The sequence below is a fragment of the Propithecus coquereli genome, unplaced genomic scaffold, assembly GCF_000956105.1.
Source record: "Propithecus coquereli isolate 6110/MARCELLA unplaced genomic scaffold, Pcoq_1.0 Scaffold171, whole genome shotgun sequence".
NCBI classification, from domain to species: domain Eukaryota; kingdom Metazoa; phylum Chordata; class Mammalia; order Primates; family Indriidae; genus Propithecus; species Propithecus coquereli.
Window position 1 is genome coordinate 4,951,768 of NW_012141747.1, and position 23,123 is coordinate 4,974,890.

General features: G+C 46.8%; 1 protein-coding gene across 3 annotated transcripts in view; it reads right to left on the reverse strand.

Moving 5' to 3' along the window:
• CNGA3 (cyclic nucleotide gated channel alpha 3) overlaps positions 1-23,123 on the reverse strand; it is a 36,826-nt gene that overhangs the window by 9,515 nt on the left and 4,188 nt on the right. The window contains exons 1-5 of one of the 3 annotated variants that reach the window (XM_012641919.1): positions 13,466-13,566; positions 7,960-8,073; positions 5,514-5,693; positions 2,383-2,436; positions 20-28 (exon numbers count right to left, since the gene is read on the reverse strand). In XM_012641919.1, the coding sequence (XP_012497373.1) occupies positions 20-28; positions 2,383-2,436; positions 5,514-5,693; positions 7,960-8,073; positions 13,466-13,566 (458 nt within the window). Of the gene's footprint in view, positions 1-19; positions 29-2,382; positions 2,437-3,929; positions 3,939-5,513; positions 5,694-7,959; positions 8,074-13,465; positions 13,603-23,123 lie in introns of those variants that run through there. The other 2 variants (XM_012641920.1, XM_012641921.1) reach the window with 2 other exon arrangements.

The following is a 23,123-nucleotide window of genomic DNA, read 5'->3' on the forward strand; positions in this document are numbered from 1 at the left end:
CCCTCGCCCACTCTCCAACCTCCTTTTTCTGCTTTTAAGGACTCATGTGATTATATTGTGCCCACCCTGATAATCTAGAATAATCTCCCCATCTTGAGGACCTTAAATTTAATCATATCTGCAAAGTCCCCCTTGCCATACAAGATAACCTATTTACAGGTTCTAGGGCTTACGATGGTAGACATCTTTACGGGAGGCTATTCTGCCAACCACACTAGTTTATATTTATTGAGTGCCTACTATGTACTAGGCAGTGCTCTAAGCACTTTATATATATTAACACATTTAGTTCTCACATCCCCCTGAAAATAAGACACTATTATAGTCCCTGTTTTATAAGCCAGGAAACTGACACAAGTCAGATAACCGGTAACTTGCCCAAGGTCACAAAGCTCTTAGGTGACTAAATTGGGATACAAATGCTCTTAACAAGTATATATATTAATTATATTGTATCTATCTAGTTACCCAATATGTATGCCTAGAAAAAAGTCGGAGGTGTATTTGCCAACACATTAAGAGGGGTTATCTCTGGTAGTGGAATTCCACCGTGAACATGAAATGTACTTTTCGTATGTGTAGGCACACAGGTGCTTTTCTTGTCTTCTAGGTTTTTAGAAGTGGGTATTTCAATAAAGTGGAAAAGAACAAAAGGTTATTAAAATTGTGAAATGAGAAAAGCAAGGACGGTTATCTATCCGCTGTCTTCTTGAATCTATTGTGAAATGAACCCCGAAGTCTTTCCTGCCACTGGAGAATTAATGTCAACGAACCAGCAGAGGGCGCCGCCCACAAGCTTATTGGGCGTCCTTAGCCCTGCATGGAGTTTAGTTACACCAGGCTCAGCTTGCCTTGTCCAGGATCTGTGGCCCTCGGTTATAGATCTTGGCTTTTCCTCTGGCTACCATGCTGTGAGGGCCTAGGAAAGCACCAACCAGTCATGTCCCTGAGTCCACCCAGCACTGCCCCAAAAGAACTTGCACAGAGCTGCAAAATGATGCTGATTTTGGCTGGGAATAGTTTGACAGGGGAGGAAAAAATTATTCAGAACCCATGGGGCTAAGTGAAAATGCCAGAAATGTGGTTGAAGAGGAGAGGAAAGTCGTCCATAAAGAGTTATTTTTCTGTGCCCAGGTGTCCTCATTTTGGGACAGTTTCCAATTTTGTACCTCGGCCCTTGGCTTCAGTGTGGATCCATGAAGAGAGCCATGTACATGAAAAGACTTAAGAGCCTGGTGCAGCCAACACTGTCCAGCCTGTCCTTGCCCACACCCCAGTCGCAGGACAAAGGAGCCCAGAGACCCACAAGACCTACGTCCACGGTTCCCAGCACTCTGAGGCTTTCCATGCCCAAGAGACTCAATACTAGGCTTTCAAAGGAGTTTAATCTCAGGTCTGACTTTAAATCAAACACATATCACAACAGCTATTCTTTTGTAGATGACATCATTTCATTTTTCTTGATTGCTGGCATTTGGGTCTCTGGATTTGATGTCCAAATTTATTCAAACAAAATACGTGATTCTTTCATGGAGAGAAACGGAAAAAAGTTCTACCTAAGGAACAAACAGGGAAATAACAAGAAAAACTCTTGCCACATTTCTCTGTCAATTGGAAGTCAAGAAATTGGCATTTCTTGCTGATATTGATGTTTTTTTCCCTAACCTTCAACTAAGACCTCCAATCATAGTATTCCATAAAGTGGTGAGAATGGAGAATTGTGTGCACACATACGTGTGCGTTAATGCACACGTGCAATCTCACACACACTCCCCGGGCTCTTGGGTGGCCTTGAGAAAACCACACATCAAACTAATCTTGCGGCTCAGCATCTGGTGATAGAAAGTAGTTACAGCAGGTCATCCTTTGAAGAGGCTGCTCGCTGCAAATATTTAAATTTCCTCTTTCCACTGCTCCGATTATGCCCTCGAAATTGGCCTGAATTGTCCTTAAGAATTGGCATTTCACTGGCACACAAAAGCTTGAGGTTGTAGAATGAAAAATCGTGTCCCATCATTAACGAACATATCACTTGCTCTGTAAAGGAACTTAGTTTTATACCCTCAAATAGATAGCGATCTAGAATGTTAAAGTTTAAAGCGTTTATCTGATCCAACCTCTTTGCTTTATAGATGAGGAAAATGAGAGCTAAAGAGATAAAATCACTTCCCCAAAGGAGTCACACAGACCTTGTCCCTTCTCCCCCATCTGACCACAGGGATGGATTTCCACAGGAAGGACAGGATTCTAGCATGGCCTACTGGTGTTTTGGGAGAGGGGAGCAGGGGCACTTAAGGAGGGAGGCAAAGCTGGGGCTTCTACGGGGAGGAGGGTGGACCCCGGCACTGGGAGGCGAGGCTCTGCTGGGAGCCGGGTACTTACTCCTCCTCCGAGTTGTTGCTGGCGTTGGCATTGTGTTTGGCCAGGGGCCAGGCGCTGCAGGGAGGCAGAGAGAACAGCATGGCAATCTGAGCTCAGTGTCCATGATGTGGGACCATCTTTCCCCAGGTGATTATTTGGGTACCCCTAGCCCCTTCTCCTGGCCCCTTCTGCTCACAACTTGAAGAACACAGGGTTTTGTTTTTGTCAAGGCCCCAAATTTTTTGTGACTAGTTAGGTCTGGTAAAAGCCTTAGGGGAACAGAGGATGAACGTGATGCTTCTGAGTAAATGAGGATTAACCGTTTGGATCCCATCCAGCTGTCCAGCCTCAGATTCCATTCGATTTCATTTCGTTTTGCCCTGTGCGGGGCAGGGTGCTTGGCACTACATGGGGCACACAAATGGACCTGACGTGGCCTCTGGGTGCGCCCATGCCTCTCAGATGAAGGTCTCATGCCTTCTGCACCAGGATAGACACATCCCGCAGCAGCAACTTGCTACCGTCGTTTGCAAAGGCTCTCAAAGGGTGCTCTCCCTCAAAAGTTCAACCATGGTAACCTCTTCCAATCAGCAGGGCCAAAAATTGACCAGGGGCAGAATTGTCTCAGCTTTTAGTCTATCTGACCTGCCCTCCACCAAAATCTTATAACCTCAGGGCCTGCCACCCATGATCTATGTGAGAATCTGGTAGAAGGTAGGGTTGGTTTTGTACCAACTGGATGTTTATTTAAAGTTGAATTTCGTGTACTTCACAGTGCCCTATGGGAAAAGGTATATCTCCAAGTGCTCAACTGTCAGTACAAGTTTGACGTGGCTGGTTTAATTAAGAGAGCCAGAGCTGGAGGCCTCATTGAGCTGGAGGGTGGCTTGCCTGTCCATGGTCACTGCAGACCACAGGGACTGGAGCCTGTGGCCAGTGACACCCGGCCTGGCTCTCAGAGTGTCTCTTCTATGATGCTGGACATGCAGCTAAATGCCATTTTGGCTACTTCTGCTTGTCTGCCAGCCTTCCTCTCCCTGCCCAAGATGTGGCTGTAACTGCTTGTTTCTGGATTGGCTCTGCTCTTCTGAAAAGCCCCAAGAAGCTGAAACCCCTGTGAGATTGTGATGGAGGGAAAGATGAGTTCCAAGGGGTCAGTGGCCCGTGTTCACCACACCTCTGTGCCTGTAATCCTGCAAGACCAAGCCCACGCGGTAACTAAGACCTGTCTCTGCATACACTTTGCTTTGCAGTTGGGACTTTTCCTCCAAAAGTTTAAAATCCTCCTCCCCCAGGAAGCCTCGCTGACTGCCCAGCTACCATCCTGCACCACCACATTCATCTGCCCGCCCCGAACCTTCTGGCGAGTGATTGGGTGTCTGCGGTGTCCTCGGGCCTGCCCTGATGCAGTCCTAGCTCAACTCCCTGCTCATCTAGTCACGCTGGGAAATGGACAGAGTCTAACATCCATCTCCAAGGTTGCAGGAAGATAATTTGATCAATTTAGCTACAGAAGTCTTTGCTTGCCCATTGGAAATTGAATCAGTCTGTCTGGCTTGCTAAGAAACCTCTTTTTCCTCCCTCCCGCCCTCCTCCTCCTCCCTTCTTCCTCCTTGTCCACCCTCTCTTCTTCCTTATCTGTCTGCTGCCCCTCTTGTCTCTCTGTCTCAGCGGCGAGCAGCCTCCCAGCCTTGCGCTCACGGCTCTGTCGGGGTCTGGGATGCCGGCTCTGGGATCCGGGGGCTGCCCTGCCTTGTCCTGGGCAGCACCCAGTCTCCTCCCCACAGCCCAGGGAGCCCAAGAGTTCGCAGTCCAAGTTCATGTGAAAACTTTGGCCTGGGGATGCCTCCTCAGTGGGCCCTCGCATCTCAGTCTCTCTTATACCTTTCCCCTGGAAAGAAGACTGAACCCGCGTCTGCTAAAGCAGTCAGTAGCAAGAAATGTCCTTGAATTCTCGTATTTTATCTTAAAAATGTCTGAATATTTTGCAGTCCCTGACATAATCTATGCTATAAAAATACCCTCCCATGTGGAAGTAAAACGGAAGCTCCAAGAAGCTCTATCATGTCTCCCCTGTGGCCCCATCACTGTCACCCCCCCAGGGCCCCTGAGTGCCCATCTGAGAATCCCCAGCCTGAGCCCATCCTCTCTGCGGTGACATCAAAACAGATGGCATTTTCTCTAGCCAATTATCCAGGACTGTCTGTCTTGCAGCAATCATGCTTATTTCCAATTTTTCATTTTGTAAATCTCAGCATTTTCTAGACGATTCAGCCAAAAGAGAGATTTTCAAGCCCGCCCCCATCCTCCCTAGAAAATAGGTTCTGGGTCCTAAAGAGACCCTTTGTTGCTCGGTGACAATCGATTCAACCCCTGGTGGTCCAAGGGTCTGTCCGCAGACCTCCTGCTGGGGAGACTTGTTAAGATCAAGCCAGGAGGGGAGGGAGGCAGCAGCCCTGTGTGTCTGGGGGTGGGGGTGCCGGTCCCACAGTCCCGTGGTGCAGGCTTGTCTCCCAGTTGGGGTGGGGGCCATGCAGAGAGATGGGCAGGGGCCCTGCTTCTGTAGCTCCTCCCACTAAAAAGCAAGCACTCTCCCCAACCCCCCACACCCCCATACTTGGTGTGCCCCCTCCCCTCACCCAGTGATTTTTTACCTGATCTGGGACATGGATGGTTCCCCTTGAAAATTCTGACCAACCTGTGCACCTTCTTCCCAGAAAAATGCAGGTACACCTACCCATATAATTGTGGGTACCATTAGGTACCCCCCAAGGCTCATGGTATAAAAGGTCCTGTTTTCAAGCAAGATGGGTCATAGCGTACAGGGTCAAAGGACAAAGGTCCTTTGGTGGGGAGAGATTGGTGACCAGCGTCCCCAGATGAGTTTCTGCGATCACTATTTCTAGGGGCCCTAAGAGGAGCTCGTGTAGGACGAGGGCAGTGGTCAAATGAGGCTGGGTGCTCTGGCTCAAGGCTTTCCTCTCCTGCGGGGCCTCTTGGACTCTGGTGGAGGCTGTTGGAGCGTGTGATGTTCCCCAAGGAATGGCTCAGGCTTGGGGCCACCTGCGGGGCATCCAAGCAGGATCCCGCAAAGCAGGTGCTTCCCGCCCCACCACGGCTGGCACAGGCCCACCTCCTTTTCGGTTCCTCACCCTCTCCCTCTGTCTGGTGGCTCCAGGCTGCCCATGCTTGCCTGGGCATTGCTTTCTCGGCTGGACACCTCCTTGAGCTCAGCTCCGCGGAAACGCTCCAGAAAAGAGTCAGGTCTCTGGTCCTCATGGTGTAAGTGCCTGGCGGCCCACGCGCGCAGTGAGACGATGAGGCGCGACAACCTGGAAGAACATGGACAGGTGCTGAACAGCAGAGGAAGAAGGAAAGCCTTCTCTCTCTCTCTCTCTCTCTCTCTCTCTCTCTCTCATTCTGAGGGGCTGGGAAGAAGGAGAGAAGACCAGCAGGGTGTGGGTGCTGGGGCTGCGGTTCAAGTTTGCGTCTCCACCTTGTGGGGGCCTCTCACCCCCTTCTCCCTCTACCCCTGCAGTCTGGGGCAGAGCTTCCTCCTAAAGGACACTCTCTTTATTATGGCTTTGTCCTTTTAAACTTGCACTGTGCCTAAGGCATGATCCTTCAAATGGGGGTTGATGAGCTCTTCTACCATCCTTCCTTTTGCCCAGCAGAGGGCGATTTGTTATGCCCGCTAAGCACAGGGTAGTAAAACAGGACAGTGTCCAAATGATGATAAACGTAGAGCAAGGTGTAAAGAAACAAGCATCCAGATGCAGCCTACAGTCTTTTCCCACCCTTATCTTATTAATTTTTTCGTATACAAAGTCCAGTTTTCTCCCCAGGCTTGCGGAGAATTTCCTTTGCCACTTGTCCAGGGCCCTCTCCTGGAGCCAGACCCGCTGGGACCTTGCCCCAGGTTCAAGCACCTGAGACCGGAGTCCCAGTGCCCAGGCTCGTCCTCGCTCGAGCTTGCCTGTGAGGGGCCTTCCCTGCCACTGCCCATGTCTCTGCCACAGGGGACCGGGACAGACACTCAACTCTGCTTCTTGGCTTCTCATGTCCCTGATTCGGCATCTGCAGTGCCCTCCACTGACAGGGCTTCCCCTGTTAGAGTCAGCACTAGACAACCTGGAACTAAGCCATGGATTGTCACATACCTTCACCCTAAGCACACACTTGTGACCTTAGCCTGAGGGAATAATTTGAAGCAAGAAAATACCCCACGTAGACAGAGGCTTGTAGCTGCTGCTGCAGACATATTTTGAGGGGTCTGCCCAGCCCAACCTCTCTGCTCTGGACACACACCCTTCCTTTGCTGAGGGGGTAGAACCAAGGTCACGCTCCCCCTCCAGCCTCAGCAACAGGAGCAGAGATGGACCACTGACCCACAGTGAGTCACTCAAGCCTCTGAGCTAAGAGCCACTCCAAGGTGGGGTTGGGTGTTTCAACTCAAGATCACATGGCGAAGGCCATTTTCGGCCTTGTGCCTGCTAATATGCAACAGAGAAGCCAGAGTGGAGCAGACACACAGAAAAATGCACAACCACCAAGAAACTCCTAATGGAAATAAGAGGAAGAAAGCGGCTGCCTCCCCAGCTCCTCGCCCGTGAGCTCCGTTGGCTGTTTCCACGAGATGGGGGGTACCATTGGCTCACCTCTGCCCCCATGCCGGCCTCCCCCAGGCCTCCCCATGTGAGCTGATTTGAAGGTGTTCTCTTCCTTGCAACCAAAGAGCCTTGAGACAGCATTATATTAGTAAAACAAAAACAGTGAACATCGCTTAAACACCCAGCTACAATGGACTAGTTAAATAAATGATAGAGTAGTATTCTCTGCGATGAAAAGGATGAAGAATAAATAGAAAAGTGAATTTTTTTGCAATAATCTTAAGTAGAAAGCATAGAAGACACAACTGCATAAAACCATGGTGTTGGTAACACAATGTGGCGGAAGGAAATAAAGAGCCCGATGTTTGCTGAGGACCTGCCATGGGGCGCTTGGCTCTGCCGCAGCCCTCAGGCCACCTGTGGGGCAGGCGCCGTGAGGTGCCTTTCTAGATGAGGCTGGGAAAGGTGAAATGACTTCCTCAGGCGGTGCAGCTGGTGAAGCCAGGGTACCGACGTCATCAGAGGGAGACGGAGCTTGGAGTCTCGCTAAGCTTTCGAATGCTCTTGCAAAGATGCCTGACACAGGGCCCGGACGTGCACCTGTGGGAAGGCGCCAGCGCTGTTCCAGCTGGCGCCACCGCGGCCCGCGGCAGAGCACCGTGTCCGCCCAGTGGTCTCCCACGGCTGGCTGCTCTCACCACTCCTCTTGTTGTCTCTTTTCTGAATTCTTCCAGAATTGAGCAAGTATCTCAGTGTCAGCTTTTATTAAAGTAATTTCAGATAAAGGCAGTTTTTCTTAGACTTTTCTGAGCTCAGAACACCTGACCCAAGAGTAAATTACTCACCGCTAAACTTCAGGTTGCTCTGATCCTGCGCCTTTTCCAAATCTTCAACTCCACCTCCACCCGGCACCTCTTTCCGACGTATCTACCTTCTTTCTTCCCTGGGCTCCCCCATCCCAAGGTGAGGGCTGAGCCCGGTCAGTTACCTGGCGGGCCCCTGGCCGGCGAAGGGGCTTTGGCGGGCCGCAGCCAGTCCTCTGGCGTCCATGGCGATCCCTGGCTGCAGGGCTGACGATGCTTCTTCCAGCGGCGAGTGGGCCCTGGGAAATGAAATACGCAGCGTGCTGAATTGATTTCAAGCTCACGCGCCTCCTGGACACAGATGTGAGATGCCAGATTCCCTGCTCCATGAGGAAAGCTGCTGTCATCGATCCCCGTCTCAGGGGCTCCCCACTTTGGTTCACCTCCAGCAGATTCTAGTCTTTGGGATAAATGTGGCTTTTCCCTTAGAGCAAGTCTGACCAAGGAAGGTAGCTGCTGTCCAGCTGCTGTCCATGGGCTAAATGAAGGGGGGAGGGTGGCAGCAAATGTTGGCATGACCCTCATCAGAGCACTGGGTGGCGGGAGGCCCCAGTGCCTGTCATCTCAAGCCATAGCAGCTGTTTCCACGAAGTGATTCCAGAATAAGGATTTTCATCCAACACATCTCTGCCTACTGGAATCCCATCTTGAATGCCAGCTCCTTAGAGGCCGCGCCGGACCTCCCTCCCCACTGTGTGTGCTGCAGTCACACTACCTGGGCAGGTATTTGTGTGCTTGTCTGGCAGCCTTCCTGGGAACCCACTGGTTAATATTCTAGAATACTGTACAGAACAGGCCTAGACCTGCACATACAGTTCAAATAATTTGTACGGTACTTTCAAATAAAAATCCACTCCCACTTGGCCCTTTTGCCAAACCCTAGACTCTTGCCCCTGTGACGCAGAGGCAAGGGGTGGTCACCTCCCTTGTGCAATTCAGAGTGCAAAGTGTGAGCACAGATAGGACAAGTGCCCACAACTCAAAACGAACACCAGTCACATCAGCAGAGCCTGGTGTTTATTGAATTGCCTAGAATAAGACTGGGAATGTGTTTGGGAATATTTTTCTTTTTTTAGAAAAATTCCTAGGGCTGATGTTTGATCAGCTTGATTAAAATTCATCCAGGCATTGACCTCTAGGGATCTGCACTTCATTGTCTGAGTGCTGAGGAGCCCAGGCAAGACAAATTAATTCTACCACGTGGCCCGTCCCAACCTAATCAGCCTTCTTAACAAGGTGGTGACACGGCTGAAGCAGGAGGCAGGATGAACATCAGGGAAAGCTTCAGTCTCTCCAGTGAGTTATTAGAAGGGAGGGTTGTTGAATCCCAGCTGCTGAGCTGCTGCCTTCTCCTTTCTGCAGTGTCCCTGCCATCTCTAGCAGCGGGGGACTCACTACCCTGCTGTGGCCCGTCGGGGCCATCTTTGGACAGCCCCAGCTACCTGCGGGTTCTTCCCTCCCTCAGCTTCGCCACATCAGGACTACCTTTTCTGCTGGAACCACGTGGTGTTAAGTAGCTTCATCTTCTATTGGCACCTTCAATCATGGGGACCTGCACTGTGCCTGGCTTCCCAGGCCAGAACCCCCGACTCATCCAGCCATTCCTCCGTGGGTTCAAGTCTCTTTCCCATCAGAATCATTCACCTGTGAGCAGGTGCCTGGGTTCTTGCTTGACTGGGCAGCAAGACTGAGACCACCCTACTGTTAGTGGAGCCCAAGCTCAGAAGACTGTTGGTTTATGTCTTTTTGGCGGTCACCAGCTACCATCAGCAAAACCTCGAAGTCCTGTAACACAGGCTGCAGCTGAGCCAGATGACCCCAGCTTTCGCATGTGCAATTGATTTTTTTTTTTTTTGGAGTTAAGTGTTGGACCTTCCCATTTATTTGAGTCACTTGATGTTTTAGGACCCTAGGTATGCAGAGGAATCCTACTCACCTCTCCTCACAGAACCATCTTATTCACAAATGCATACACAGGCCACATTGGCATGGTTTTATTGACTGCTTACTGTATGTCAGCCACATACATTTTATCATTTCATGCACATAACAATCCCATGACAGAGGAAATGGAAGTTCAGAGAAATTAAGTAACTCTGCTGAGGTCACACAGCCAAGTGGCAAAGCTGAGATTTCAATGTTATTCCATCTCTTTTCAAAAGCGGCTCTCACTCATGCTATGAAGGCCCTTTGTATTTTCATATACGGCACAGATAAAAACAAAAGTTAATAGGACGTGGCTGAGGACTGAGCCCTGTGGCATGCCACTAGAGACGGCTCTGATCCATCTGGCCGCACTGTGTCGGTATGGCTCTTCACTTCCAAACCACCGGATTGAATTCTCCCCCTATACACACAAGAGACCCACTCACATCTCATTCGTATACACTTAAGAGACCCTGCCAGAGGCCCTGCCGTAGTTCAGAAGCTACGATTCCCTTGCCCTGCTAATATTCTCCATACTACAACATGGGATGCATGTTCCAGGGCGCCCAGGTCAGTAACGGGAGGAGGTGGCAGGGGAAAAGGGAGTTAATCTCCCACGTCCTTGGATCTGAGCAGCTGGCATGCAGGTGGTGGTGGTGGAAGCTGACAGCTGGGCTGGGGCTCTGCCACAGCATGCCGACCTGGAAGATCTGGAGGCAATCCCAACGAAGGAGGTGTTCTGTCCCCACCAGCGGCTCTGCACGGAGCTCTGGGCACCAAGCAGTCAGCCCAGCATTTTGGCCTAGTCTGATCTCTGTTAATTGCATGACAGCACACCCTGGGACCGGATTTATTTGCATTCATAGAAAAGGAATCAATAGCCATGACATCTGAGCTGGTGGGCGGTGGGGATTTCAAAGCAGGCCTGCACTGGCAGCAGCAAGAGCTACTGCATGTGGACTGGGTCCATGATGCTCGCTCGAGGTGGAGGCAGCAGGCCAGGTTCGAATCCCTACTCCAGCATCTGTTGGCTGGGTGTTCTGTGGGCTGGTCACTTCCCTCTCTGAGCTTATGTTTCCCGGTCTTTGTAAAGGAAATAAAGAAAAAATTGACCATTTCTTGCTGATTTAAGTACTGCACAAACACCCATGCCCAGAGAGGCACACTTAGCTGTGAAGAACAAGGAGAGCCTTATGCAAACGCGAACGACATAAGTACCAGGGGCTCAAGGGGCCTTTTCTTCCCAACGCATCTCCCCAGTTGTTTCTTGATGCCTGAAATTCTGCCAAATCAATCTCTTTCATTTTTTTTTTTTTTGAGACAGGGTCTCACTCTCTTGCCTGGGCTAGAGTGCCGTGGCATCAGCCTAGCTCACAGCAACCTGACTCCTGGGCTCAAGCAATCCTCCTGCCTCAGCCTCCTGGGTAGCTGGGACTACAGGCACGCACCACCATGCCTGGCTAATTTTTTCTATTTTTAGTTTTTTGGCCAATTTCTTTCTATTTTTGGTAGAGACAGGGTCTCACTCTTGCTCAGGCTGGTCTGGAACTCCTGAGCTCAAGCAATCCTCCCGCCTCAGCCTCCCAGAGTGCTAGGATTACAGGCGTGAGCCACCACGCCGGGCCCAATCTCTTTCTTTTAGCCCCAGAGTCTTAATCCTTGTTAAATGCCTAGGGGGTATTTAAATAGTAAAACCAATTAGTTACTTCTCCAAAAAACTAATTTTACCAAGCAGATGGAGGGTAGATGGGAAGAGAGGAGACAAGCCGAGCGTCTGAAGTGACATTCTGAGCCCCCAAGGAGACACAAACACCAGAAAAGGGGAGAGACTTCCGGTCACCAATGCAAGAATGGGGAGCCAGGATCTCCTAAGGATGTGGAGAGGCCGAGAGGCTGGGGGCAGGCTCGGAGGCCTAGGGCAAGGGCGTGGCAGGGCCTCAGTCTCCGTAAAATGAGCCGACCAGGCCAGGCCAACCCAGAAACTTCCCTCTGATTCAACGTGGGGGTGATGCCTTTGAAGGAAGAGCCCCTCTGAACTTGGCAATTAGCAAGAACGAGAACTAGTACAATGAAGAGACTTTTAAAAGACGAGATAATTTTCAACTTGTGATATGCTCAACTTCTAAGTTTATTTGTAGAGAGATTTGATGCCGGTAAAGTGAAGGTTCCCTGTCATTGGATGGGGACAGAGGTTCCTACGAGAACCAGTGTCTTCCTCCAGTGGGTTTGGGAACATGAGAGTCAACAGAGGTGACTTTTTAGCCCTGGACTGGAGAAGGTGACACCTTATTTTTCTTTTCTTTTTCAAGCCCTGAGGAGCCTGAATGATCAGAATCCACTTTCAGTGGCCACATGTGACCCGGGAACAGAAGCCAGTGCATTTTTAAGTCTTTGGTCCTGGAGTAGCAGGCCGAAAATGGCTTTCTTTGGTGATAATTGCTTTGGGATCCTCTTCAGGAGTAGCACGAAGGCCTCTGTTCTGTAGGACACAAACCCCTGTGCCCAAAAGCTCACTCAAAATAGCTGCACCAGGAGATTGATCTGGGATTTGAGGTGTCCTTGGTCCTAGCTGCAATTCCCTGTAGCAGAGAATCGTCTTTCTCTATTGCATTATCCTCAAAAATATGCCAGAAAACTCTTAAATAATTGAGCCAACTAAACAGATCTAAGTGGAAAAGAAAAACTCAAGATAGTTTTATTTTTGGTATTTCAGGATGTAAAAATGTTTTCATTCAAATGAAGTGTTTTCATCCTCTCTTCTGACTTTCCACTATGAAAATAATTCCAATAATTTAAAAGAGAGAAACACAAAACTGAGCCTCCAATTTTTTAGAAAACCTGAGGGCAAGGATGTCTCAGGAGACAGAGACATGGTGGCTCCTTCCTCCCGGGGACACTCAGCAGAGGGCCACGCCAACACACAGGTTCCCAAGGCAGACTTCTGGACACCACGGAAGATAAAGTGTGATTCATATTTACGTACACAGTTCTCAATTATTTATCTCAAAAGCTTTCTAAAAGGTTGAGAATTTCAAGGCAAAGATGTGTGGTTTGTCCTAACACTATTGCCCCCGCCCCCCATAGTAATTTGAAACTTTAAAATTTTTATGTGCATGTGCTGGAGTCTTTTGTTTAAATCAATCTTATGTGGAGACTTCATCTGTGAATAGATCTCAAAGTCCCAGGTTTCCATATGGCTGCCCGTGTCAGGATGCCATTGTTGGGGCTGATGGCTTGGCTGGCAAGGCATGACCCACTGCCTGCACAGGCCCTGAGCACAGCCTGCCTCCTCACCGTCCCCTGGAAGTGAGGGCAGCGCGTGTGATTTATACTACACACTCGGTGCCCAGGACAGTGGCCTGGCACAGCCAGAGTCCGATACATTTTTGATGTATACATGGGAGAGTGTGGCAGTTTGGGGAAGTTTATACAGTAGAATTTAGTCTGCTGCATTCGAATCTTCATTTTCTTGTCTTCTAGCAACTACGTAACTTTTTGAGCCTCCTTTTCCACATCTCTAAAATAAGAATAAAAACTACTTTGCCAGGGTTGTGAGGATTAAGTGAAATAAAAAGGAAGTCGGCAGCTCTGTGAATGCCCTCCGCCCTCCCACACTTGGCTGGCCAGCGCCAAGGCATTCTTCCCCACGGTCTGGACCAGCTATGGAAATGTCCTGTGCCAGGTGCAGAAGGAAAACCGTCTTACCTGCTGAGGCCATTTTCAGCGCGATCAAGATCTCTGTCCGAGGTCTTTACTGCAGGGCAGGTCAGGGAGGAGTGGGAGTATTCGGTGTTGATCTTGGCCATCTTCTTGGTTGTCACATTTAGCCTCCAAGATGATTGCTAAAATGTGAACACAAAGCAGATATGTCATCAGGACGGGGAAGTAACCGCAAACCCAGCTCGTCATGGACAAGGGCCACTCCACGTGGCCTCCCAGCAAGTCCTGGCAGGCGCACTGTTCTCCGTCTCTTGTAGTTCCTGCTGCCCTGTGTTTTAGTTGGACATCTCTGGGCTCTTCTTCCCAGCCCGAGGCACAAACGTCTTTCACTCCTTTGTATACGCCGCCATGCTGAAGAGCTGCTCAGGGTTAAGTGCGGAACGAGCAAATGAACGCATGAGCGGCCAGGTGGGTATCTGATGTAAGGAATCTAAAACCTTATAATTTTCTGGGATAATGCAATGTCTCTCTTGACCCTGTTTTTCTCATTTCCTTGTTTTTATCTTATAATAATTTGGCACATGTTTTTGTAGCCCCCCGAAACCCTTCTTTAAAACAAAGCGTAAAAAAATAACTAATAATACTTGACATTCAGGAAACCTTTACAATGGGATGCTAAACCCAATGCACACCCATCTCATTTAGTCCTCACAATAACCTTTCCTGAATGGGGATAATTTTTATCCCCATTCAGAGATGAGTAAATTGATTCGCAGAGATGTTAAGTAGCTTGTCCAATCAGACAAACAGATAACACCTGTCAATGTGGCAGGATCCTTGTACCAGAAATCAGGCCATGGACACTTTCCCTTCAGCAAACACTGTAAAGTGCCCCCATGAGTGAAGAGAAAAGAAAGCTTATGTGCAGGCAGGGCTGGCGTGATCAGCCAGTTCCATGATTTCTGGATAACTCTTCCGGCTGGAAGATGAACTCCTGAGGACAGGTTCTCCAAAATAGACTAGCACAGGCTCTTCAAGCAGCCACATGTCTTAAGTGTGTCAGATATCAGTAGAGATCACTCCAGAGAAAGATGGCAATTTCTAGAAATAGCCCAGTGACTCACTCTGGGAGTAAATTAATTCCGTATACAGAGGAAGGTCAGTGCAAGGAGCCCGATGCACAGCACCAAAGTAGCCCCTGTGCGTATGGGCCTGCCCCACACCGCGGACTTATCGGGTGTTACTCCAGGCACCATCGGCTGGGGCCTGACTCATCTCTGATGTTGGGTAGTTTGTCTATGAGTTTAAATTTCCAATTTTCTCAATAGATCAAAAACATATTTAAAATTTTTAAACATTTTATTCATTTGTGTAGCAATGAGTAAGTTTCTGGCTGATTACAGGAGATACAAAGAGAAATAAGACAAAGCGTATTCCCAGGGATCTGGCATTCTAGCATGGCGGATGACGCCACAGAGCCCTGCAGGTTGTGCCAAGGATCGTGGGCCTTACCCTGCAGCCCAGGAGGGAAGTGGCCAAAGGTGTGAAGGCCACTCTGGCTGCACCGGGGAGGACACATTCAGGGAACACAAGTGGGTGTGAAGTGAGCAGCTAAAAGGCTGCCATAGTATCTCAGGAGAGAGAGAACAGCTGCCTGAACTAGCTTTGAGGTAGTGAATCAGATACATTCAAAAGCTACCAAGTGGGTGGAATCACCAGGACATGCCAGTGGGTATAAGGAGTGGTGAGGAGGAGGTGCTGGCTTGGCAGGGGGCACTGCTGCCTGCCCACTGACGCAGGGAACTGGGGGAGGCGCAGCTTTGAGGAAGGAAATGATTCCAATTTGAGATGCCTGTGAGACTTTAGGGCCAACATATGAAATAAGTCTTCCATTAAAAGCAATAAAGCCAATTTGGAATTGTTTATTCAACACTTTTGTATTGAGCACTTACTATGTGCCAGGCAATATGCTAGGAGCTGGGGATTTACCAGAGAGAAATATGCAGCTCTGTCTTCAAGCTGCTTACCATCCAGTCAGGTGCAGAGCAAGTCTTAAAGAAGTTTTGGGACTCCATGGGAAAACTATCAACTTATTCTTCTTTGTACATTTCCAGGCAAATTGCACCAAATACTAAGGTACATTACCTTCAGCCTGTGCCCCTTCCCTCAGTCCCTGAAGCTGCATACACCGCCCTGGGCACAACCCCTGGCCCTGGTCCCGTTGCATGGAGTAGCACTTCTGTCCCTTCACACATCTGTCTCCTGGAGAGGCCACCCGGCGCCAGGCACAGGGTAGATGCTATGTAACACTCTCTTACTTAATCCTCACAATGGCCCTTCTCCAAGGCTCTGTTTTTTGGGGGCTTGGGGGTGGGTGCAGACAACTTAACCACAGCTAAGAGCATGTTTAACTTCTAGATATTTAGACATACGGTAAGTGGGATATTTGTACTCTTGGCCCAGGCCCCTCAAGGTTTAGGCATGACCCAATTTCCCTCTCGATTCTGTGTTCTTTATCCAGGACAATGGTATTGGGGTTGGGCAGGAGAAAATGTGTATCATTGAAGGGAAATGTAAGTTCAAGATAACTCATAAGATCTTTTTTCCCAATTATCTCATACATGGCTGTCTTTTAGAAAAATACATTAGAAAATCAGGATCCAAATAATGTCTACATATTTTGCTTGGTTGATATATCCCATTGGTATCTTTAAATCTAAAGTTTTCTATGCATTTTCCTTTTTTCTCTTTGTGCAGAGATTTAATTGTTTGCCTTACAGAGTTTCCTACAGTACGGATTTGTGCTGATTCCAACTCTAAAAACATTTCCTACATTGTAGAAGTTATACTCAGAAGCTTGGTCGAATTTGGGTTCAATTTTTGTGTTTTGACAAGACTATTTCACAGGGGGTGCTGCGCTCTGCCATTAGAAGGCTCATAATATCTGACTATATTTCTTTGGGTGATGTTAGAAGCTGTTGATCATTAACTGGATCCATCCATTGGTCAGAGGTTGCAAGTTAGTGGTAATTTTATCATTCTTTCCTCAAGTAGCTAGGTATTTTTAAAAGAGAAAATTTTACTCCATTATTTGGTTGATCAGTGGTACAGTTCATATGGGAAAGGCAAAATAAATACTTAGTTCTTTCCCTTTATTTATCGGTTCTGAATCATGGCATCTTAAGAGCTTACCCACCCCGCTACATGTTTTTGCATCTCCTGAGAACTCACAAATGAGATCACGAAATCACAGTCGGTTATCCTGAGGCTCTGCTGACAATGAGAACCGCCATCAGCAAGGCCCCTGAGTGCGGGCACTTCCATGGGCATTGCTTGTTTATCTGCAGGAACCCCAAGAGGGAACAGTGATATGACTTTGCAGATGAGGAACGGAGCCTGGGGGCTGTCTAACTCTGAAGTCCACTTGGGGTTTGTTTTGTTTTGTTTATCACAAAGCCACTGCAGGGAATTAGAAATGCACAAATACAATTTTAGTTTTCAAACAGCAAGAAGATGCATTCTGCCAGCCATGAAGGTGACCCTGAAGTGGATTTCAGTCGCGAGTCTAGGAGTGGTGTGTGAGCACCTCCCAAACGAATGTGTTTCCTAGGACTTGACCGGGGAACTAAGAACACACTGTTTCAGTCAATTTCCATTTCTTTTTACAACATGACTAAATCTGACATGTCCCCCACTTTCCCTTACTGACCTGGCCAATAATGTCCCCCGTACTTACCTGGCTCTGAGGATTATGAAAATGAAGACAGGTCTCTGCTGTTGAGAGCACAAAATTGCATGGGGGAAACAGGCGTGTAAAACAGTAGGGCTAGGGGAGTGCAAGAGGTGTTGCAACAAAGGCAGAGGCATGAGGGGGTGCAATGTGGATAGGGGAGGGGACTCCTGATTCTGCTTCAGGGATCATGGAAGAGACTTCCTGCCTGAGAAGCAATCGCAATATTTACTTAACACGCTTCGACATTTACCATGTTAACCATTGTGCTGTGTACCTTCAAGGATTGTGACTTTTTTTTTTTTTTGAGATGGAGTCTTGTTCTGGGCTTGAGTGCAGTGGCATCAGCCTAGCTCATGACAACCTCAAACTCCTGGGCTCAAGAGATCCTCCTGCCTCAGCCTCCTGAGTAGCTGGGACTAGGCAAACCACCACACCTGGTGAATTTTTTCTATTTTTAGTAGAGAAGAGGTCTCACTCTTGCTCAGGGCTCAGGCTGGTCTCGAATTCCTGAGCTTATTAATCCTCCCACCTCGGCTTCCTTGAGTGCTAGGATTACAGGCATGAGCTACCACGCCCAGCTAAGAATTGTCACTCTGGGATCATCTTTAACTCTCTCCATGGTCGTTGGCCTGGACACCTGAGTAGTCAAGCATTTAACACGCTCACCTGTATTCCAGTTATTCGTGTACTCTTCTTGCTCCTTTACTGACTCCAGAAAAACTTGAAGTCAAGAATTATCTCCTTTTACTTAAAAAATATTTTATTCTCCAAACACCCACCACATACACATAGTAGGTAACAAAAAGCGTGTGGCATAACTGGAGGAAAGGGTGCGTAATCACACTGATGACAGCAACAGCGTATTTATCAAGCATTTACTCTTTGCCAGTTACTGTTCCAACAACTTTAAATATATATTATTAACTCATTTGATCCTCACAATAATCACGTGACTGAGTCACACTGAAAATTTCCATCCCACTTGAAAAAGGATGGGCATTTATGAGGGTGAGAGCAAGAACACAACATAGGAGGTCGAAACACGTACAGTCCTTTGCTCTGTACTAAAGGTGCTTCTGGGAAAATAATCTTGGTTCCCACTCATGATGACTAACCCCTTACACTCACAAAATACTGCCCGTGCTCTTTCCTCTTTTCCATCATGACTTAAACATGAAAACTAATCCTGGTCCAATTTGTGTCAAGCCCTGAATTTGGCTGACAATGGGGAGACACTGGACAGGAGCCTACGGCCCAGCATGGGTGCACCGCTAGCCCACTCGAGGAGTCTTTCAAATTACCACTGTTCTTGGTTATGAGACTCCTATTCAGCCAGGGCTTGGAAGGTCCAATTAGTGAGGCACCAAGTCTGGACACCAAGCCATGGCAAACACGCAGAAATCCTGGTCAAGGGAGAGCCCAGAGTCTTGACGGACACACTTTGCTCATGTCACTGTTTTCTCCAGCTGAGATGGGTCACTTTTACCACTTGGGGTCTTTGATCTTACTTCTCAGAAGTAATATCTCTCTGGGTTTCATCTCTTTTAGTCTTCCAGAACTCAAGCTTCTCAGCGTCACCCCGGGCAAATGCACTCAGCAAATTGTCAGTAAATGTGAGGCTGAACAGGCTCACTTTGTCAAAGTAAACTCCAAAGACAAGTCAATAACTCCCACAGGGTCTACATGCCTTGGAACCTTTTCTAAAGCACACTTCTAATTATCTTTCCCTTCCTCCCCCATCTCACCTGAGAACTGCAGGGTGGAAGGGAAATTCTCCAACACTGAATCACTTAATCACTTTGAGACCTGTGAACCAGTCCCCAGAACAGACACAGGGCATAAGACAGACATTACTATACCCAGTGGGGAGGCCTGGAGATTAAGCACTCCTAGGTATATGTGGAGAGAAAACCTTGAGTGGAATATCTTTGGTTTGACACAAATGACATTTGAAAGACAGGACAAGTGGTCAAGGGTGCTGGACTGAGAGAAAGGAGAGATGGATTCTCTTCTCAGCTCAGCCTCCATTTGGGTGAGTGACTGGCACTTTAGTTTTTTCATCCAATGATAGACATGGCCTTATTATCTTACACAGAACCCTAATGCATAAAACATTCATTTGTAGTATTTTATTTAAATGTATTTTGTAACTTTTATAAAGATAATCAGGGAGACACAAGTTAATTTTGAACATGATACCCAATATATTAAAGTTTGGTATGGGACCCATGTCAGTGCTGTCTTTATCTATTTGAATTTTTTCAAAATATTTAAGTATACATTTAAAAAACTTAAAATGTATACAAAACACCTGAAGAAACTCTGTGAAACAGAGTTGAAAACCATGGACCCAGTTGATTATTAAAGGTCCTTCTGTTCCAGAAGTTTCATGATGGAGCAAAACACCACAATGTAAATATTAAACTTGAGGGTCCTCTCTCATATTTTGTGTGTGAATGTGAACATATGTGGACAACATAAAAATATTCCAGAGCTTTAAAAACAGAAAGCAGAAATATAATGTTAATCTTTTTGGGAATCATACAATATAAGTGAAAACAACTTGAGTGTCAGAACTTACATGAGAGGGCACTTTGAAAATCACATGAATATGCAAAAATCCTCAACAAAATACTACCACGCTGAATCCAGCAGCATATAAAAAGGATTTTATACTAAAACCAAGTGATATTTACCCCAGGAATGCAAAGTTGATTCAACATCCAAAATCAATGTAAATATACCATATTAACAGAATTAAAGGCAAAAACCACATGATCATCTCGATGGACACAGAAAAAGCATTTGAAAAAAATCCAACATGCTTTCATGATGAAAACAATTAAAAAGCACTAGAAGTATAAGGAAATTTCCTCAGCCTAATAAAGGAGATCTATGAGAAAACCACAGCTACCATAGTTAATGGTGAAACGACACCTATTTACATAGCATTTGCATTGTATTAGGTATTATAAGCAATCTAGAGATGATTTCAAGTACAGTACACAGGAGGATATATGCAGGTTGTTTGCAAATATTAATACAATGCCATTTTACATAAGAGCCTTGAACATCTGTGGATTTTGATATTTGTGATGACTCCTGGAACAAATCCTCCACGGGTAGGGAGGTATGACTGCACTCAGCACTGACTGGGTTGGCCGCAATAGAAGAGGCAGACAACGACAAGTGTTGATGATTGTATTAGGGTTCTCCAGAGAAATAGGACGATAGGATATATACACAGCTGATCCTTGAATAACACAGGTTGAACTGCACAGGTCTACTTATACATGAATTTTTTTTTCAATAAATATATCGAAAATTTTTTTGGAGATTTGCAACTATTTGAAAAAACTCTTTTTATCTAGCTTACTTTATTGTAAGAATACAGTATACATTACATTTAACATACAAAATATGTGTTAATCGACTTTGTATGTTATTGGTAAGGCTTCAGGTCAAAAGAAAGCTGTTAGTAGTTAGTTTTGGGGGAGTCAAAAGTTATACATGAATTTCAACTTCATGGGGGGTCAACACCCCTAAGCCCTATATTGTTCAAGGGTCAATTGTATATACATATGATTTATTATAAGGACTTGGAGGCTGATAATTATGGAGGCTGAGAAGTTCATGATCTGCTGTCTGCAAGTTGCAGAGCAGAAAAGCCAGTGATGCAGTTCTGAGAACCAGAGGGACAATGGTGTAAGTCCCAGTCAAGGGCAGAAGCCCGATGATGTCCCAGCCCAAATAGTCTGGCAGAGCCAATTTCCCCTTTCTCTACCTTTTTGTTCTATTCAGGCCCTCAGTGGATTGAACGATGTCCACCAAGACTGGGGAGGACAATCTGCTTTACTCGGTTTACCGATTCAAATGCTTATCTCATCTAAAAACACCCTCACAGATACACCAGAAAGTGTTTAATCTGGGCACCTCACGTCCCGGTCAAGTTGACACATAAAATCAACCATCACAATGAGGCTGCAGAGAAACTGGAAGCCTCGTTCATTGCTGGTGGGAATGGAAATGGTGTAGCCACTTTGGGAAACTGTTTGGCAGTTCCTCAAAATGCTACAGAGAGAGTTATCACATGACCCAGCAATTCTGCTGCCAAGCACCTACCTAAGAGAAATAAAAACATATGGCCATACAACAACTTGTACATGAATGTTGCTAGCGGCATTAGATATAATAGCTCACAGTGGCAATAACCTAAACGCTTTATCACCTGAAAAATGGATAAACAAAGTGTAGTAGAGCCACGTAACGGAACGCTATTCAGGTGGGCTCTTATTAGGCAACAGAAAAGAAGAAAATACTGATACACCCTAAACATGGATGGACCTTGAAGCTGTTATGCTAAGTGGGAGGAGCCAGACACAAAGGGTCACATACTGTATGATTTCATTTACATGAAATGTCCAGAACAGGCAAATCTACAGAGACAGAAAGTAGATTAGAGGTTGCCTGGGGCGGGAGTGGAGGGAGTGAGAGAAGGGAGTGACTGCTAATGGGTACAGATTACTTTTGGGGGTGCTGAAGTTGAAAAGTTCTAAAATTACATTGTGGTGATGGTTGCACAACTGTGAATATACTAAAAACCACTGAAATGTATATTTTATATGGGTGACTTTTATGGAATGTGAATTATATCTTAAAAAAAGAATTAATGTTAAATCTAAAATAAAAACACTTTTTGAAATGCAAAACTCATAATACCAGCTACAAGGAAGTCTCACAAAATATAAACATAATAAAGGGGAGAAATGTCAAAATATCACATTAGTAATAATTCATTCACATTTCTGAGGGCTTACATCATGCCAGTCACTGCTCCATGGCTTTTTACCTATAGGAACTCATTTAATCCTTACAATAACCCTATGAGGTAAGTACTATTATGATCCCCATTTTACAGATGAGCAAACTGAGATACACAGTTCATACAGCCAGGACTTTAACAATCTAATTTTAGAGCCTGCGAGCTTTTAATTCCCTGCCTCTCAAGAGACAAGGCCAACTTCTGGAACCAGTTGGTATCAGGCTTTCTCTACCTGCCCAAGAAAGGACCCAAACGGCAGCTCAGGCCTTAGACAACGAGGGTGTAACCAAATGTGAGGTGATGAGGGGAGATGTAGTTCAGAATCCCATTCTCCCCTGTCTGCGGCATAGAGTAGAGGCTGCCCCAAACCCAGGAATGGCCCTGCACCAAGATGGAGATAATGAGTCTGAGTTAGGAGACTCGAGTCTTGTTTCCCAAAGAAACCTTCTCATGCCTGAAAGGTGAAGCTCTCTCTCCTCCCAACTCTGCATTTCTATGACATAAGCAAAAGGAAGCTTCTAAATGCCAGCCGCAAATTTTCAATTCCTGCCTCAGAAGAAAAATTAACATTGTTCCCAAGAACAGGAAGGGCTTTAGCTGCACCGAAATTGGAACAAAGTTATCAATTATATTACTTAACGAGGAGGCAAAGGCCTGTCTCATGTCTAGAAAGTGTCTTGGTTTTCTGCAGAGGCGATTTGGAATTCATGGGACTCTGGGTTCCTCAGCTCTGAGTGTACTCAGTTTTGAAATTAATGCTTTGTATTAAGATTCAGCTGTTCAGATCGAGATTCCAAGAGGATGAAAGTACTTTCCAGATCGCACCGGAGCTGGGGAACCTAGATCTCTGTAGCCAGTCCTATAGACGCTCTCTCCCCAACCCACTCCCCCGACCACAAAACCTGGGCCAGCAAGGCCGAGCTAAGGCCCTCCCTTCCTTCTCCAAGACCTGCTTCACCAAGCCTAGCTGCAAGCACAGGAGGGTTTTTATTTTTCTTAATTAACTTTTGCGGTATGATTATAAAAGTAATGCATTGCCATTATAGGAAATGATAAGATGGTCATATCTAATTTTGAGCACTGGCCATGTGTCAGGCACTATGCTAAAGAATTCACTTCAATTCCTTTAATCCCCTCAACAACCCGAT